The sequence below is a fragment of the Mytilus californianus genome, unplaced genomic scaffold (genome assembly GCF_021869535.1).
Source record: "Mytilus californianus isolate M0D057914Y unplaced genomic scaffold, xbMytCali1.0.p SCAF_6, whole genome shotgun sequence".
Taxonomy (NCBI): Eukaryota; Metazoa; Mollusca; class Bivalvia; order Mytilida; family Mytilidae; genus Mytilus; species Mytilus californianus.
The window spans coordinates 86,880,866-86,901,162 of NW_026262712.1; the positions used below are offsets into that span (position 1 = coordinate 86,880,866).

Here is a 20,297-nt window from a genome sequence, read left to right on the forward strand (position 1 = left end):
CTAATATCTTCTTGTTTAGATAGAATTTTACCGACAAATTTGATTTTATTATGAACATTGATTTTACAGTTGGGAAAGGATAGTTTTGATCAATAACTCTGTCGGTTTATTTGCTATATTATTGTAATGTACATACATCCGCGTCGTTATTTGGACTCTGGTGGATAGTTGTCTCATTGGCAATCATCCTTAGTTAGAAGTTAATTCAGTGGTTATTGTTGGTAGGTCTGTGATATTTGTTTTTGTTAAAAAAAAATTCATAAACCAAGGGTCGCGGTTTTCTTGTCCAGTGCCTATTATACTTGCAACTGAATATACGACATGCGCTTTGCTCATTATTAAAGGTCGTATGGTGACCTAAAATTTCTTACATCCACGTTATTTGGATAGGTGTTTCATTAAAAAATCATCTCTTTTTTTGTATAGACTTAGATCACAAATTTTCCGGCCAAATTTAATCTTCATAACTACAACGTATGCTGTATATTTTTAAAATCAAACCTTGAAATGCACAACGGATTATCATGACTGATGGATTACAAAATGTACAGACGTTCATATGTTAATACAATGAGGAGCTTGTGGTTCGGGGGTTTTCGTTGGTTCATGCCTGCCATATTTGTTTTTCATAAATTATTTTGTTATAAATTAGACCGTTTACATTGTTTCACATTTTACATGACGGGGCCTTTCATAGCCGACTATACGGTATGGGTTCTTCATATTGTTGAAGCCGTACAATCGCCTATAATTGTTTATATCCACTTCATAGGAAATCTGGTAGATAGTTGTCTCCTTGCCAATCATACCACATCTCCTTATTTTTATATAAGACGTCATGAGTATACCAAAATGATGGTAGATAAACCACGATAAGTATCATTGAAGCATATAGTCTAATTGCGAGAGTTGTGTCAAATGTTGGGGGAAAAAAGTAATTGACCCTGACCTAAAGGTGAAATATCAAATTGAGGTGACAGTTGTAGATCGATATTCAAATCTCGTAAAACGATTAGAAAAAGGAAAGAGACAAATCAAGTTAAACTAAAAGCAGGATACTGTAACACTTTATTCTAACGGATTTCTACATGTTTTCTTCCACGTGTGTACAAGACATCTTTGTACTTTGCAGGTGTCATTCATAAAACAGACAGATAAACGTGTACGTCCTTATTTATAATACTGCTATCATTACTTTTTGTACATTAAACTCAGGGAAAATAAGTGAAGTGGTACGACAAACTAATGAAAAATGTAATTTTACTACTTTATTTTATTTGACATTAAAATGGGTTGTACTTGTATATAAGAATAAAAAAAAGGGGTTGTGCTTGTATATTGCTATATTGATTTGATTCAAAGAAAGGTTGGAATAAATAATAAGATATTCAGTGTGTAATTGCGAACTTTCGCTTTTATGTATAAAAACCCAGCAACACACGCAAATGGAGAATGTATTTCCAAGTTGATACGTCAGCTTACGTTTTGTATCGTGATTGCATTGCTAGAGGAATCCTGCGCTCAATGCTAATTTTTATTAAAAATGATTTTTTGGCAAACTTGGCGATACTATAGAAAGCGGAATAACTCTTTGACTTTATATTGGAGAAATGCTAATACTTAGATCCTTCCCCTGATCATGTAATCTGATCTCAGAAGGCGCTTCAGTGCAGATACATGTAGAAAGTGGCAGGAAAAATTTGGAACTAAAATTATATTTATTATTACAATCTGTGTAATTTGTGTTTAAATAGTACGTTTACATTGTTGTTTCGAGAAGAATAGGACCGTATTCTGTGGACAATTATATAACATCAATATGTTATGTGACATCGGATATTCATATAGCCATTATTTGCAGTAATTTGCACCTGTCTGCTTGATATTGTGTCTAGTGAGTGATTTTGAGTCTGCTGAAGCGCCGGATATTTTAAATTCTATAGTTTATTTAGACAGAATTTAATTTTACGATGATAATTGTCGTAGTTGGTAGTTTACACGTTCACAGATTGGGAACGTTTATTCATAATCGAAAGACCTAACATAATTTCACTTAGGATCGCAATAACTATGTTGATGGTGTTCAGTTCCATTATGGTGTTGGTATACCAAAATATTTTCGAAACTTTATTTTTCCAACATTTGACACAACTCTCGCAATTAGACTATATGCTTCAATGAGACTTATCTTGGTTTATCTACCATCATTTGGTATACTCATGACGTCTTATATAAAAATAAGGAGATGTGGTATGATTGGTACTGGTGGATAGTTGTCTCCTTGCCAATCATACCACATCTCCTTATTTTTATATAAGACGTCATGAGTAGATAAACCACGATAAGTCTCATTGAAGCATATAGTCTAATTGCGAGAGTTGTGTCAAATGTTGGGGGAAAAAAGTAATTGACCCTGACCTAAAGGTGAAATATCAAATTAAGGTGACAGTTGTAGATCGATATTCAAATCTCGTAAAACGATTAGAAAAAGGAAAGAGACAAATCAAGTTAAACTAAAAGCAGGATACTGTAACACTTTATTCTAACGGATTTCTACATGTTTTCTTCCACGTGTGTACAAGACATCTTTGTACTTTGCAGGTGTCATTCATAAAACAGACAGATAAACGTTTACGTCCTTATTTATAATACTGTCATCATTACTTTTTGTACATTAAACTCAGGGAAAATAAGTGAAGTGGTACGACAAACTAATGAAAAATGTAATTTTAAAATGGGTTGTACTTGTATATAAGAATAAAAAAAAGGGGTTGTGCTTGTATATTGCTATATTGATTTGATTCAAAGAATGGTTAGAATAAATAATAAGATATTCAGTGTGTAATTGCGAACTTTCGCTTTTACGTATATAAACCCAGCAACACACGCAAATGAAGAATGTATCTCCAAGTTGATACGTCAGCTTACGTTTTGTATCGTGATTGCATTGCTAGAGGAATCCTGCGCTCAAAGAAGATATCGATAAATTGGTGATTTTAAAAGTTAATTGAAATCAATTCTTCAAAAGTAGTTATTACAAAGGGTGGTAATTATGTATCCCATTGGTCGACTTGTTGTAGTCATATGAAGCAGAACTTAACGGTACAATTGCATTTTCCCAAAATGTCAACTTTCCATTTCTCAGTTGTAACATAACTGCTGTCCAATTTTATTTCGTTTAAATATCTCAATCGATACCTTACGTGCGTACATGTTCATATTATACGAACTCCATCATCACGGATGTGCTCATAATGCAAAATCTCCTCCAGCATGGTTATCAGGAAGATCGATTGAAATATACACAAATAGCATGGTCATCATCACGAATTGGCTTTATGCGATTTGTCTGTGTCTCAACTCACATCTATTCGAAGTCTTAGATCTTAAAAAGTCATCTGATCAGTAAATTTACCGAGTGTGTCCTCTTTGCTATCGTGACAGTTTGGCTGAGTCTAGATTTGAATGATTTGTGATAAGTTAACCTATCGACGCACCTTGTCTCGCTTCGTTTTGATTTTACGCATTTCACTCATTTGCTTTACTTAATGTGTATATTCAGAATATCAACGAGATTTGAACACCGGTATACAATTAATGTTGCTTCTTATTTACGGACAACTTTATGATTTGGTTTACTGTCCTGTTCTAGATGACCATGGATATATTTAATTTGAATTATCTACATTACCGTTAAATTGTTTACAGTAGGTATGTTCAGTTGTAAGGTCTTCGAATTCGAATTCACAAATTGTTTTTAATCTTTAAAAATAATTTTTAGTGATCGTAACATGAAGTCATCTGTTCGAAAGTTTTAAGGGCCCATCAACATTTGGTTAATCTTATGAAATATATGTATCACTGAATACGACAGGTATGTTCCTCTGGTCGTAGCCATATTCCCGGTCTTTTTTATGTAGCATCTTAAAATACTTATTACCGAATATTTTTCCGCATTGAGCAACACGACGAGAGTCACTCGTGAAACAGGAGCTACTAAAATATCTGTTTTACCTCTGGTGTATGCTCGTGCTTTACACCGTTAATCGATCTGTTCAATATTTAGTTTTCTATGTAGTGTGTTATATCTAATCCAATTTCTGTATAAGGTATTCATAGTTCGTCAAATTCAAATAAATATATTTCTGACACTTAAATACAGAAAAATAGAAATATGAAAAATGTCAAAACTGCTCCATTTTCATAAGTTCATGCAGTTTTTTGGACTTTATTTTCATTATGATACAATTTCCATTCGTATCATTTAAACTATGCGAAAAATATATGAAAGGTACTAACTGTAAATGTCTCACTTCTGTAGGTATATATGTAAACGGGAATGGAAAAACAAGATAGGGAGCGTTTGAGAATATACAGAGCTGACATAATCAACAATCTTGAAGCTGGCGATATTTTAGACTACCTTCATGAAGATGAAATACTGACGAATACGGATTGTGAACTAATTTTTAGTGGTAAAACGAGGAAAGAACGGTCAAGATTACTGATCGATACAATTACACGACGTGGTCCAAAAGCTTATAGCTCTTTTACACGAGCTCTTAACCTAGGAAAGTATAAGTTTCTGAATGAGAAAATTTCCTCTGGTCAATGCAGGTATACTAAAATATTTCCGAAGAAAAGAAATGTCCATGAAATTCAGAACTCATCCAATACAACTAGTTCAGTACCTATGCATGGGATTAGAACCCTGATTTTGGAAAATGTTGAACCAAATGATATTTTAGATATTCTGTATAAGGAGCGAGTTATCTCTGAAGACGAGTACGAAACTGTCCGGGAATGTAGAACAAGAAGGTCTAGATGTTCTAAACTATTATACCTGCTTTCGCTATGCCATCAAGATATTGTCCTTCCCGTGTTGAATGAAGCCTTCAACTCAAAATATGATTTCATTAAAACAATCATTAACCAAACAGTAGAAGAAGGTAAATTCCAAACCAATAAATTGCTTTTAGAATGTGCAGAGAGTTCCAAGCATACATGTATTCATGATCGTCATCAAAAATATATGAACGATCTTCCTTGCAAAATATGTGTAGGGCAAATATCATCTGATGACTGCAAATGTTACATGGCGGATGATATAACGTCCTTCAAGACTTCAGTATTAGATAAAAGAAATTGCCGTCAGTTAGTGTCAAATCATCCTAAACTTTCGACTGTGCAAACTTTCCGACCAAGGCATTCACGAAACAGACGGAGACCGTCCAAAAAGTCTTCATCGCTTTCACCTGTACCATTTTCAGACACAGATTCTACATCTAGTATTAAGACAGATATAAGATCGTGTTTTCAGTCGACTTACATGGGGAATTCAAAATCGAGAAAACTATTCATTTTTAAAGATCTGTCAATACGGCCCCCTTTAGAACAACACCAACATTTACTTGTGGCTTTCAACTATTTAAGTACATTAATTAACGAGGGCAAATTTGATATTTTTCAGTGTTATTGCGATGGGTTAAAGCATAAATATACCGACGACTATGATCTTAACTGTTTGATCATGTATTTACAAGCTAGTAGAGAGCTTTTTAGAGCAGATTCTGATAAGGCAAAGAAACTGATAACTAACGCACTCGAAATCGTACCAAAGACTTCTAATCCTAAGTACTTTACAACAGAATTGTTATCTGCCAAATCTAGAATGTTTTTAAGTAAGAGACAGTTTGAAAAATTCCAAACAACAATTGATGATGCTAAAATGATTGTAGAATCAGATCCTTTAAGCTGCACTGGCCATGCAGCTGGCTGGTTGTATCTAAATGATGCTAGATATTCTGCAATTCAAATTGGATGCATCAATTTTCAACAGAGAAATTCAGCTAGGGCATGTAAACTGTTACACAGCAAAGCCAAAAACAGTTTTAAGAAATCGATATGTCATTTCCAGAGAGATGTTGGAAAAGACGGTCCTTTTGGCTTCGGATATGCATTATGTCGTTTGGTCATTTTGCTTCTTCAATGTGGTGATAACGGACGAATGATGGATATACTACACCCTTCAAGTGGTGGTATCAAAACAGCAGAAAAGTATCTGAAATTATTGGAAGAGTACATAAAAGATATGCCTAAAATGTTGAAAATGCATGCAGATTTAGCAAAGTGTGATTATTATTTTAGAATTAAAATGCCACAATTAGCACTGCAGTATGCAACATCAGCACACAAACTCAGCAACGACTTACAAATGTTAGAATTTTCTAAGCATGCACAAAACCGACTTATTAAATTGAATGGTATCCACCATTTGTCTTGATCCGAAACAAAAGAATAAACTGAAGATCGAGAAGCATTGTGAAACTTTGTACTATAGAATTGTTTACATTTATGAAAGGGTGTAGTGAAATCAAAGAAACGCTTCAGAAATTCCTGTACCAAGTCAGGAATATGACAGTTGTTTTCCTTTCGTTTGATGTGTTTGAGCTTTTGGTGTTTTGTCATTTGATAAGGGACTTTCCGTTTTGAATTTTTCTTAGGGTTCGGTATTTTTGGTATTTTACTTCATATAAACCTTTTCATTTAAGTTTATTTTTTTCACAATTTTTTATAAAACATGGTCTTTTAGTTTATGAATAAAATATGTTAAACACTCTAGATGATGACAAAGAAAATAATTTTTTTTAAATGCATCCCTTTTGGTAATGTTATCTAAATAAAATCAGTAAACTATTGAATGAAAATAAATAAACATTTTAAACATTTAATGCATCTGATGTGCTTTTCTGGATATAACCATCATCAGGAATGCCCAACGCCAAACATTGTAAAGTCAGGGCGTATAACTACTTGAGGAAATTTATTACTAAAAGCACATAAAAAGACAAGCAAAGATTTTTCGTTCCCTATTGTTAATTTTCCCCTTTTGGATGGTGATGTTCCTTTGGCACCATCTTACGGTGTTTATATTTCACAACTCGTTCGCTATGCCCGTGTCTGTTGTGACGTTTTTGATTTTAACGAACGTAATTTATGTATTACTGGTAAATTATTAAGCCAGGGATTTCGTTACCACAAATTACTTAAAACCTTTACTAAATTCTTCCACAGATATAATGATTTGGTTTTGAAGTTTGGTTGTACCAGGAACATATATATTGACTATATATCTAGATATATGTTCCCAGGTTGTACCTGTAGAAAACTTATTTCAAACGGGATTGCACATCCTCATTTTTACGGCAATATTGTTTATCGTGCCCGGAAATTTAGAAACGATCCTGGTAAACCTATCGATCCTTTAAATAAACTTATTCTAAAAGGTTACCAATTCAACACTGTAATTAGATCATTAAATATTATTTTTATTGGTACTAATATTGATTTTGTTATCAGTAAATTAAAAGCAAACTAAATATTATTGTTATATACATATACACATTCATGGATCTACAATCTGTCGATACCTGTATCTTGGCATTACACAAGGTCATGTTTTTCTCTGACTGTTTATGACGTCGTTACACTAAATCCATTGGATGTTGGATGTATACGGATTGATAATTTAGTCTTAGATGCATGATTTTTTTTATTAGTTGTTAGTGGCTTTGAACTAGCTGTCAGTAACTGCGAGTACTCTCAGATCTGTACTTAGTGTCTTTTTGATGTTTGGATGTACAAGTACCCGGCCACATCCACTTGTATTTGTAGTATTTGTATTTTTATCCATCTGATGAGTTAAGCCTCTTTCAACTGATTTTTATAGTTAGTTCTTATGTTGTACTGTTACACCACTGTCCCAGGTTAGGGGGAGGGTTGGAATCCCGCTAACATGTTTAACCCCGCCACATTCTGTATGTATGTGCCTGTCCCAAGTCAGGAACCTGTAATTCAGTGGTTGTCGTTTGTTCATGTGTTACATATTTGTTTTTCGTTCATTTTTTGTACATAAATTAGGCCGTTAGTTTTCTCGTTTGAATTGTTTTACATTGTCATTTCGGGGCCTTTTATAGCTGACTGTGCGGTATGGGCTTTGCTCATTGTTGAAGGCTGTACGGTGACCTATAGTTGTTAATTTCTGTGTCATTTGGTCTCTTGTGGAGAGTTGTCTCATTGGAAATCATACCACATCTTCTTTTTTATATAAGCCAAAACAGTTTGAGGTACAGTTTGCCTGCGGGAGATGAAAGCTTAGTTTCAATTAATTTCTAAATTTATCAACGGTAATAATAGTCATGAAGGTGACAGATCCTTAACCACTAATGTCCAGTAGAAAGTGTCGCGGCAATTGACTCTATTACACCATTAATAATCTCCAATGGATAAAAGTTACTATAAATCATCTAAACTAGGTTTAACATTTTCTGTAGTAAGTTACAATACTGATATACTGCAGTGATAACCCAATTCGTCGTACCAAAGTAGAGGCAGAAGATATCAAAGGGGTATTCAAATTTCTAGTCCCAAAACAAACTGACAGCGCCATGGCAAAAACGAATATACAAAAACTTTTATTTAAAAATTTGCACGAAAGCATTCTTGTAATAGTAGTAATGATAACAAATTACAAGGGTTGAATCTTAAGAATGTTAACTTCACAGCACTAAGGTGTATGTGCTCTTAAAGATAGAGATGAAGCCTTGAAAATTTAACTATCAAGACAGTGGCAAGAGGGTTTTAATTGCATTTCATACAATCTTTCATACCCAAATAAAAACGGAATTACCATATGTTATCCTTTTCCTCTAAAGTAGATAACAACAAGAACAGCAGGTTATTAAATAACTATAATAATAAATACTAGAGCATTAGTGTCAATAACTTATACATGTGTCACTGGAAATTTAATGAAATGTCATTTAAAACAGAAATGCTCAATAAGGATGAGTAGACCTCTCTTTTGGCAAGTAATTTGAAATTTCAAAAAAGTGTTTTGTAGTATTGAAAATATAAAATTGTGATCCTCAAACTTCTAATAAACTAGCAGTCTTTAATTTGAAATATTTCATAGTTCTCATCATGCTCGTCAATATATCTCAAAATTATGAAAATTATAATACAATGTGAAAATGTATGAACTTCCCATACGAATAATTTTCATCCTCTAAAATCATCTACAATACTGTACATACCATGCTTAGTCCCAGGACAAGAAAAATGCAAAGTTGGATCCAAACAAAACTATAACAAGTGTTCAATATAGCACCATTTATTGATAAAAGTAATGATAACCATTTAATGACAGATGATAAAATTAATGTATCTAAAAATCCAAAAGATTTCAGATGCATGATTTGAAACAATTGAAACGTTTCTTCTAGTCATTTTAATGGTGAAATCCTATAAAAGGTAGTCACGTTAAAAGGTTTGCAACTCAAGAAGTTTGTTTTATTAGTAACAACCCATAAAAGTAAACAATATAAATTTTTCAAAAGTGTTACAAAAAGAAATAAGCATACTTCATACTTTACTTTTATGTAGCAACAATCTCATTGTAGATGATTTGTGGTAAAAGGTAATGAACAATTAATTTCAATCTCAAGGTGACTGAATATCCTGTTGAAAACAGAAACTGTTTTACCAGTTAACTTATTTGAATGCAGGATTAATTTGCAAATTTTCACCAAAGTATTTTAATAAATAAAACATCTTTTTTTAGGTTTCTTAATTCTTTTCAAAATGATAAAATAAACATCAGTAAATCTTTTTGTTTACTATGCTTGTCATGTATAGAAAGAATCTAATCTTCTTCTTATGTTACAACACTAGAGGCTCATGAGTGCTTGAATCATTTCAATACTGATAAATGTATCCATAAATATAATTCTAGTTATAGAGCCTCTCCTAAAAAAAAAAATCTTAGGAGAAACCATTTTTGTAACTCATGAACATTTCAGTGTTAATCACAATATTTTTTTTTGTTAAACAGCTATAGATAATAACTAAGCACTAAAGAAAGTTAACTTAAGAAATAACCTGATTTTTTTTTAATAAAGTTAATATAATTCCATTTCAATTGTTTTACAACCTTTAAAAGGATAAATCTGTAAAGAAATTGATAAGATAAACTTTCTACATATTAAAATTGTGACTGGTTCAACTTGTTCCAAAATTATTTATGAAAATGAAGTAAAATGTTAAAGTACATACTTGGAATTGTTCTGTCAAATTCTTCCAAATTAATATTTTTACATGGCAACAATTAACTGTTGAGCATTCAAGGAAACAGTGAATCTGTAAATTATTTCATATGAAAATAGGGATACAGAAATAAACAATTAACAAAATTAAAACTGATTAAATTATTGTATATAAAGTTTTCATCAGGTGTTGTTTTGACGTATAAAAATCTCTTTAAATGCAAAACACATATTGTTCATGTTATACAAACTTTCAGATAACAAAAACACAGTCATACATGCACATAAAAATGTGTATAACAAAGTCACTCAAATTGTACATAAAATTATATCACAGAACTATAAACAACCTTTTTCATCATAAACTCAGTGTACATATTTTATAGCACTGTGTACTTTTCAGTCAAATCATGTGATCTGTTTAAACAAAATGAAGTGAGCGCAACTGTTCAATAGTTTATACTCTTGGTTTTGAGTGAAAAGTAATGCATATGCCAAACACCGTCAATGACAGTACAGCTTACCAATACAAAATAATTTAACAAATATCAAGAAACTCTGATTTGCAGTTGCTGAGAAAAATGTGTTAGAGACAGAGTCAACGAAGTACAGACATAATACCGAGACTCATTTGAAGCAGGGTTATGATAACATTTAAAATGTATTTTCAAAACAATTTATAATCAATTTTGTTTGTATGGTGTTCCAGTTTGGATGATTATAATTTTATTTGGTCAATCATTAATTTTCAAAAGTCAATAAAACACCTGACTGAATATTCACTATGACTACTATGAAGCAGATGTGGGGGTTTATTTCAATGAGAAACCCATTGTTGTTGCCATTAACAAAATCATCAAAAACATATGTTTAAGATATCTGTGAATAAATGATCCGAAAGTAGTATATTACAAATGGAATCCGGGAGATTTTTTACCAGGGTCAGACCTTTTTTTCAAAGTAAATTTAAGATTGGTCCAATGGTCCATAATGAAGTATACCCAGACATGTGCATCTAACTTACACAATCAAAAACTCTTGACAAATATGTTTAAAGAAATATAATAAAAATGTACTCATAGGGTACACATAGTTTTGGAAATATTATTTACCAAACATAACATCATCAATGTGATGATGAGTGAACTTGTTGAGTGAAATTGTTGAAGTGGCTGAAGACTCAATAAATGATTCCTGAGATTTATTATGTTTAGTGAAATTACAATGGCAGAGCATGGACGAGATCAAAGTTAACAAATGAATTTATAGATTCAAGTGCTGCTTAAAGTCAATGAGTGATAGACTTCTTCTTCCGTATAATTCTATAGATAAAAATGTACGAAAAGTCCATATCTGGAACAAAGTAAGCATACTTTTTAAAATTTCTCCTTTACAACCAAAAAATGTATTGGTAGGTATACAATTTTTTGCAAGCGTTAGTAATAAATAATTTCATTTCATGCTCTTTTGTCATTATATCAGGCACAGAAACCCAAATCCCTCAGGTGGTGGTACTGAGGTTACTCAGATTGATTGTTTGTTGGTTGCTCAATGTCCAATGGGAGGTTACTCAGAAGTAGAATCTTCAGTAGTAAACTGATTTAAAAAGAGTAATATTGGTTTAAATACATATCAAATGGTTAAATATCTTTAAATTTAAGAAAAAAGGAATTGATTATTTGCAAAAAAGAAAATTATCATGTACATAATTTTCTGTATATCAAATTAAAGTCATTATTAGTAAAGCTCCCTTCAACTTGTTAGTATTTGATGAGATACTACCTCAATTATGTATTTCTTCTCTAAACAGGAACAGTTTTAAGATTCACCTGTACATACCTATAGCTATGTATATAAAACACTTAGTAATATCATATATAATATAAATAAACACAGAAAAAGAGTCAAAACCACTTAAACCAAGTTAAATGACTAAAATGCAGATCCTTCCTGCCAAACTGCAGCTAAAATTACACATTTACATATTCAAAACAGAGTTCTCTTTATCTATATACCAGATATTTGTTTCACATATACATTATTGCACTTTCATATTCAACCTGTTTAAAAAATGTACAACTCTGACTTTAATCAACCTTACTCAAATGCTGCAATCACTTCAATACAATGAATCAATAGGATATGATTTGTATCAATTTGTTTCTCCTTGTCACACTTTTCTACTCAGTTTTCACCACTGCCTTTTTAGATGTCACATTTAAAATATATGCAATTCATTTTCTCAGTGGTAAGCAGAAGTTCTCCAAACTTAAATAGATCTCTTTTTCTCTCTCCTTTGTTATTAGACAGACTATTTTATATTTATGTATTTGTATGGTCTCCCTTGATAGTTTGTAAATGCATTTTGTAAGCTGCATCTCAATATAGTGTGAATTACTTTCTGACTACATGAATAAAACTGAAACAATATATTCTCCCACATCTTCCATTTGTTACTTTTCATTTCACATTGGCTTCTGTTTCTTGTAAAATCAATCATTTGACAAATATTTTAAAGCTTTCAATCCATGTTTCAATGAAAGGTCTCGTTTAAATTCAGCTTTGAGCAATTTAAGACATCTGCAATTAAAAATGTAACAAAGTTGCATCATTGTGTATGTATTTAACATGTTTTTTTGTTTATAAAAAAACTACAAAATACTGGTATAACATGAATACACTATAACAATATAAAATTACAAGATACTCATTTGATGTACAATATGCAAATTTGAAAATATACTCCTCATCAGTGGTGCTCTGAACAAAATGTTGGAAATGTAAATTAAACAAGGATTTATTTGTGTCCATAGGACACCATGCCTCACTTGTACAATCACATTTCTATGTTCAGAAAAGTTTAAATCAAAATGAACATGAGTACTAACGTCAAAGTTGATGTGACCACAACTTCATATTTAACTACCTTATGTCAATACTTAAACAGGAGACAAGACAGACAAACAGAGTGACATATCAGTGATATTGTTGTCTTTTTTTCAAAACTACCTCTACCATTTTTTTTTGGGAAAAATGCATAATTTTTATTGAAATTGGGAAGTTTTTTGTTTTTTTTTAAACACATCTCCGATTTTTTGCTAAACTTTACTGTCTTTTTTGCACAGTTTTATCACGTATATTTTGATTGTCAGACATTTTAAACCTGAAAGGTACTTTTTGTGGAGGGGAAAGAGATGAAAACAATGATGATGGTACAGTTGGGTGCAGACCAAGCATTATATAAAGTAAACGCAAGTTAACGCCGCGTGCACATATTTCGTTAGTTAACTTCAATTTTCACATTTACTAGTAAACGCGCGTTTACTATAATTACGTTAACGCGTTCAAAATGGAAATTTCTAATGTCTACCCGAGTAAACAGGCGTTTACTCTGTGTCCGTTTAGTCAGTAGTAAACTGGCATTTACCTCAGATTTCACAAGTTTATTTTTACGTGCACTTAAAAGTAAACAGGCATTTACTACAGATTTCACAAGTGTATTTCTACGTGCACTTGAAAGTAAACGCACGTTTACTTTTCACGTTAACTGATTGTGTAAATTAAGAAATAAACTTCGTGTTCATTTGTACATTTATTTTAATTGAAACACTTGTATCTTAATATTTTACGTACAAGTGTTTCAAACCAGAACAATTCAAAAACACTTTTGATTAGAAATATTAACTTTTATTAATTACAAAAAATCATTTCCAATAATTTTGCTGAGATGCAGATTTTCTATATTTTTTTTCAAAAGTTACATGTACAAATATCGAGGCGGATAGAAAGGTTATCCAACACATCGGAAAAATATTTGTATATGATGGGATATAAACATCATGGTTCACGTTGCTTCGTTCCCCATTTTTAACAGTCTCTTCCTAAATATAACTCTATGCATTTAATACATTGATTTTTAATCGTAATTCACCTTGTTTGCCTTGGATTTACATGATTTAGGATTCTGTTTTGCCAAATGTTCAATCGAAAATTGTACAGTGTATATATAGGGATATTGATAAGGTGTTGTATAAGTATGTACATCTGTACCATCTCGTCAATTTAGACAGACTTATCCAGAACGATTATAAATGATATCTGGGACGTCAGAAAAATATACTCGTTCTGAACATGAATAAAATATTTGCCCCTGGACATTAAGCTACAAACAAAATCAATCAAACACCATAATATATTAACAGTACACTATTACAAGAAGAGAACTTCTCATACTTTTCATAATAAATTACTTTAATCAGTCATGTCATTGTTGGATGATGTCGTTAAATATTATAGTTTTGTTTTAAATACAAACCATCCCGAACTACTGACTTTAGTGACAGTTCATTATGCAACTATAAAGATTTCCATAATAAAGTGCAAATATGGTCAGTTTTGGTTGATGCGGACAAATAATTTTGTTATATGAGTCAGTCTAAGGTATGAAAACAACAAAATTTGTTGAAGATTCAATATTTTGAATAAAAAGAGGACATGCTGGCACTATAAATAAATGCGAACAAAATTTTGTAGTCATTGTTTTCTAATATTACCGTCATTTGTTTTATACAGTTCCTCCTGACTTAAAAATATAACTAATTTACTATGCAGCTATATAGATTTGCATGATATAGTGCAAATATAGTCAGTTTTGGTTGATGTGGACAAATAATGAGTCAGTCTGAGGTATGAAAACTACTGATATTTGTTTATGATTCAATATTTTGAATAAAAACAGGACATGCTGGCACTATAAATTGATGCGAAACAAATTTTTTAGTCATTTTTTTCCAATATTGCTGTCATTTGTATTATACAATTCATCCTGATATAAAAGTATTACTGATTTACTATGCGATTTACATAAAAAAGAGAAAATATGGTCAGTTTTGATATTTGTTTACAATTCAATATGTACAATAAAAAGGGAACATGCTGGCACTATAAATTGATGCAAACAAAATTTTGTATTCATTGTTTTCCAATATGGCTAACATTTATATTATACAATCCATCCTTACATAAAAATATTACTGATTTACTATGCGACTTTAAGATTTACATAAAAAAGAGCAAATAAGGTCAGTTTTGGTTGATGCGGAAAAATAATTTTGTTATACAAGTCAGTCTGAGGTATGAAAACTACTGATATTTGTTTACAATTCAATATTTTGAATAAAAAGAGGACATACTGACACTATAAAATGATGCAAACAAAATTTTGTAGTCAATGTGTTCTAATATTGCTGTAATTTGTATTATACAGTACATCCTGACCTGAAAATAGAACTGAATTACTGTGCAGCTATAATACTTAATTGATGAAGTGCAAATATAGTCATTTTTGGTTTATGGGGACAAAAAATTTTGTTATACGAGTCAAACTGAGGTATAAAAACTACTGATATTTTTTTAAGGATTTAGTATTTTGAATAAAAGAGGACATGCTGGCACTAAAAATTAATGCGAACAAATTTTATAGTCATTGTTTTCCAATATTGCTGTCATTTGTTTTATACAATCCATCCTGATATAAAAATATAACTGATTTACTATGCAGCTATTAAGATTTACATAATAAAGTGCAAATATGGTCAGTTTTGGTTGATGCAGACAAATAATTTTGTTATACGAGTCAGTCTGAAATATGAAAACTACTGATATTTGTTTACGATTCAATATTTTGAATAAAAAGAGGACATGCTGGCACTATAAATTGATGGGAACCAAATTTTGTGGTCATTGTTTTCCAATATTGCGGTCATTTGTATTATACAATCCATCCCAATATAAAAATATTACTGATTTACTATGCGACTATAAGATTTACAAAAAAAGAGCAAATATGGTCAGTTTAGGTTGATGCGGTCAAATAATTTTGTTATCAAGTCAGTCTGAGGTATCAATAATACTGATATTTGTTTAGGATTCAATATTTTCAATAAAAAGGGAACATTCTGGCACTATAAATTGATGCGAACAAAATTTTGTAGTCATTGTTTTCCAATATGTCTATTATTTGTTTTATACAATCCATCCTTACATAAAAATATTACTGATTTACTCTGCAACTATAAGATTTACATAAAAAAGAGCAAATAAGGTCAGTTTTGGTTGATGCAGAAAAATAATTTTGTTATACATGTCAGTCTGAGGTATGAAAACTAGTGATATTTGTTAACGATTAAATATTTTGAATATAAAGAGGACATACTGGCACTATAAATTAATGCCAACAAAATTTTGTATTCAATGTGTTCAAATATTGCTGTAATTTGTATTATACAGTACCTCCTGACCTAAAAATATAACTGAATTACTGTGCAGCTATATATATTTACTTGATAAAGTGATAATATGGTCAGTTTTGGTTGATGCGGACAAACAAATTTTGTTATACGAGTGAGTCTGAGGTATGAAAACTACTGATATTTGTTTACGATTCAATATTTTGAATAAAAAGAAGACATTCTGGCACTAAAAATTAATGCAAACAAAATTTTGTACTCATTGTTTTCCAATATTGCTGTCATTTGTATTATACAATCCATCCTGATATAAAAATATAACTGATTTACTACATGTACTATGCAGCTATTAAGATTTACATAATAAAGTGCAAATATGGTCAGTTTTGGTTGATGCGGACAAATAATTTTGTTATACGAGTCAGCCTTAGGTATGAAAACTTCTGATATTTGTTTACAATTTAATATTTTGAATAAAAAGAGGACATGCTGGCACTATAAATTGATGCGATCAAAATTTTGTAGTCATTGTTTTCTAATATAACTGTCATTTGTATTATACACTACCTCCTGACCTAAAAATATAACTGATTTACTATGCAGCAATTAAGATTTACACAATAAAGTGCAAATATGGTCAGTTTTGGTTGATGCGGACAAATAATTTTGTTATACGAGTCAGCCTTAGGTATGAAAACTTCTGATATTTGTTTACAATTTAATATTTTGAATAAAAAGAGGACATGCTGGCACTATAAATTGATGCGATCAAAATTTTGTAGTCATTGTTTTCTAATATAACTGTCATTTGTATTATACACTACCTCCTGACCTAAAAATATAACTGATTTACTATGCAGCTATTAAGATTTACATAATAAAGTGCAAATATGGTCAGTTTTGGTTGATGCAGACAAATAATTTTGTTATACGAGTCAGTCTGAAATATGAAAACTACTGATATTTCTTTACGATTCAATATTTTGAATAAAAAGAGGACACGCTGGCACTATAAATTGATGGGAACCAAATTTTGTGGTCATTGTTTTCCAATATTGTGGTCATTTGTATTATACAATCCATCCAAATATAAAAATATTACTGATTTACTATGCGACTATCAGATTTACAAAAAAAGAGCAAATATGGTCAGTTTTGGTTGATGCGGTCAAATAATTTTGTTATCAAGGCAGTCTGAGGTATCAATAATACTGATATTTGTTTACGATTCAATATTTTGAATACAAAGGGAACATTCTGGCACTATAAATTGATGCGAACAAAATTTTGTAGTCATTGTTTTCCAATATGTCTATTATTTGTATTATACAATCCATCCTTACATTAAAATATTACTGATTTACTCTGCGACTATAAGATTTACATGTAAAAGAGCAAATAAGGTCAGTTTTGGTTGATGCGGAAAAATAAGTTTGTTATACGAGTCAGTCTGAGGTATGAAAACTACTGATATTTGTTTACGATTCAATATTTTGAATAAAAAGGAGACATGCTGGCACTAAAAATTAATGCGAACAAAATTTTGTAGTCATTGTTTTCCAATATTGCTGTCATTTGTATTATACAATCCATCCTGATATAAAAATATAACTGATTTACTATGCAGCAATTAAGATTTACACAATAAAGTGCAAATATGGTCAGTTTTGGTTGATGCGGACAAATAATTTTGTTATACGAGTCAGCCTTTGGTATGAAAACTTCTGATATTTGTTTACAATTTAATATTTTGAATAAAAAGAGGACATGCTGGCACTATAAAGTGATGTGATCAAAATTTTGTAGTCATTGTTTTCTAATATAACTGTCATTTGTATTATACACTCCCTCCTGACCTAAAAATGTAACTGATTTACTATGCAGCTACATAGATTTGCATGACATAGTGGAAAAATGGTCAGTTTTGGTTGTTGCGGACAAATAATTTTGTTATATGAGTCAGTCTGAGGTATGAAAACTACCGATATTTGTTTACGATTCAATATTTTGAATAAAAAGAGGACATGCTGGCACTCACAATTGATGTGAACAAAATTTTGTAGTCATTGTGGTCCAATATTGCTGTAATTTGTATTAAACAGTTCCTCCTGACCTAAAAATATAACTGAATTACTGTGCAGCTTTATATATTTACTTGATAAAGTGATAATATGGTCAGTTTTGGTTGATGCGGACAAAAAAATTTTGTTATACGAGTGAGTCTGAGGTATGAAAACTACTGATATTTGTTTATATGGTCATTGTTTTCCAATATTGCGGTCATTTGTATTATACAATCCATCCCAATATAAAAATATTAATGATTTACTATGCGACTATAAGATTTACAAAAAAAGAGCAAATATGGTCAGTTTTGGTTGATGCGGTCAAATAATTTTGTTATCAAGTCAGTCTGAGGTATGAAAACTACTGATATTTGTTTACGATTCAATATTTTCAATAAAAAGGGAACATTCTGGCACTATAAATTGATGCGAACAAAATTTTGTAGTCATTGTTTTCCAATATGTCTATTATTTGTATTATACAATCCATCCTTACATAAAAATATTACTGATTTACTATGCGACTATAAGATTTACAATAAAAGAGCAAATATGGTCAGTTTTGGTTGATGCGGTCAAATAATTTTGTAATCAAGTCAGTCTGAGGTATGAAAACTACTGATATTTGTTTACGATTCAATATTTTCAATAAAAAGGGAACATTCTGGCACTATAAATTGATGCGAACAAAATTTTGTAGTCATTGTTTTCCAATATGTCTATTATTTGTATTATACAATCCATCCTTACATAAAAATATTACTGATTTACTATGCGACTTTAAGATTTACATAAAGAAGAGCAAATAAGGTCAGTTTTGGTTGATGCAGAAAAATAATTTTGTTATACATGTCAGTCTGAGGCATGAAAACTAGTGATATTTGTTAACGATTAAATATTTTGAATATAAAGAGAACATACTGGCACTATAAATTAATGCCAACAAAATTTTGTATTCAATGTGTTCAAATATTGCTGTAATTTGTATTATACAGTACCTCCTGACCTAAAAATATAACTGAATTACTGTGCAGCTATATATATTTACTTGATAAAGTGATAATATGGTCAGTTTTGGTTGATGCGGACAAACAAATTTTGTTATACGAGTGAGTCTGAGGTATGAAAACTACTGATATTTGTTTACGATTCAATATTTTGAATAAAAAGGAGACATGCTGGCACTAAAAATTAATGCGAACAAACTTTGTAGTCATTGTTTTCCAATATTGCTGTCATTTGTATTATACAATCCATCCTGATATAAAAATATAACTGATTTACTATGCAGCTATTAAGATTTACACAATAAAGTGCAAATATGGTCAGTTTTGGTTGATGCGGACAAATAATTTTGTTATTCGAGTCGGCCTTAGGTATGAAAACTTCTGATACTTGTTTACAATTTAATATTTTGAATAAAAAGAGGACATGCTGGCACTATAAATTGATGCGATCAAAATTTTGTAGTCATTGTTTTCTAATATAACTGTCATTTGTATTATACACTCCGTCCTGACCTAAAAATATAACTGATTTACTATGCAGCTACATAGATTTGCATGACATAGTGGAAAAATGGTCAGTTTTGGTAGTTGCAGACAAATAATTTGTTATATGAGTCAGTCTGAGGTATGAAAACTACCGATATTTGTTTACGATTCAATATTTTAAATAAAAAGAGGACATGCTGGCACTATAAATTGATGCGAACCAAATTTTGTTGTCATTGTTTTTGATATTTAAGGTCAGTGTATCCAGGATATGATGACCATATGCGTTAACGCGCGTTTACTACAATTAGTAAACGTGTGTTTACTTTTGGCGAAATTAGAAGAAGCGCCTTTTTCACGTTAATGCAGAAGTAAATGCGAAAGTAA

General features: G+C 30.9%; 2 protein-coding genes across 6 annotated transcripts in view; one reads left to right on the forward strand and one right to left on the reverse strand.

Annotated features, from left to right (window-relative positions):
- The window catches only part of LOC127705942 (uncharacterized), a 151,449-nt gene extending 144,070 nt beyond the window's left edge, over positions 1–7,379 (forward strand). For all 4 annotated transcript variants that reach the window (XM_052210307.1, XM_052210309.1, XM_052210308.1 and 1 more), the window contains exon 2: positions 4,322–7,379. In XM_052210307.1, coding sequence (XP_052066267.1) covers positions 4,340–6,283 — 1,944 coding nt within the window. In that variant the 5' untranslated portion in view covers positions 4,322–4,339 and the 3' untranslated portion in view covers positions 6,284–7,379. The remainder of the gene's footprint in view (positions 1–4,321) is intronic.
- A 1,082-nt stretch (positions 7,380–8,461) lies between these two features.
- The window catches only part of LOC127705940 (xylosyl- and glucuronyltransferase LARGE2s-like), a 46,010-nt gene continuing 34,174 nt past the window's right edge, over positions 8,462–20,297 (reverse strand). Inside the window, exons 19-20 of one of the 2 annotated variants that reach the window (XR_007984121.1) lie at positions 11,733–12,683; positions 8,462–11,603 (exon numbers count right to left, since the gene is read on the reverse strand). Coding sequence is in view for 1 of the 2 variants with exons in the window: in XM_052210303.1 (XP_052066263.1) it covers positions 12,596–12,683 (88 nt within the window). In the remaining variant the exon portion in view is untranslated. Of the gene's footprint in view, positions 12,684–20,297 lie in introns of both variants that reach the window. The other variant, XM_052210303.1, reaches the window with a different exon arrangement.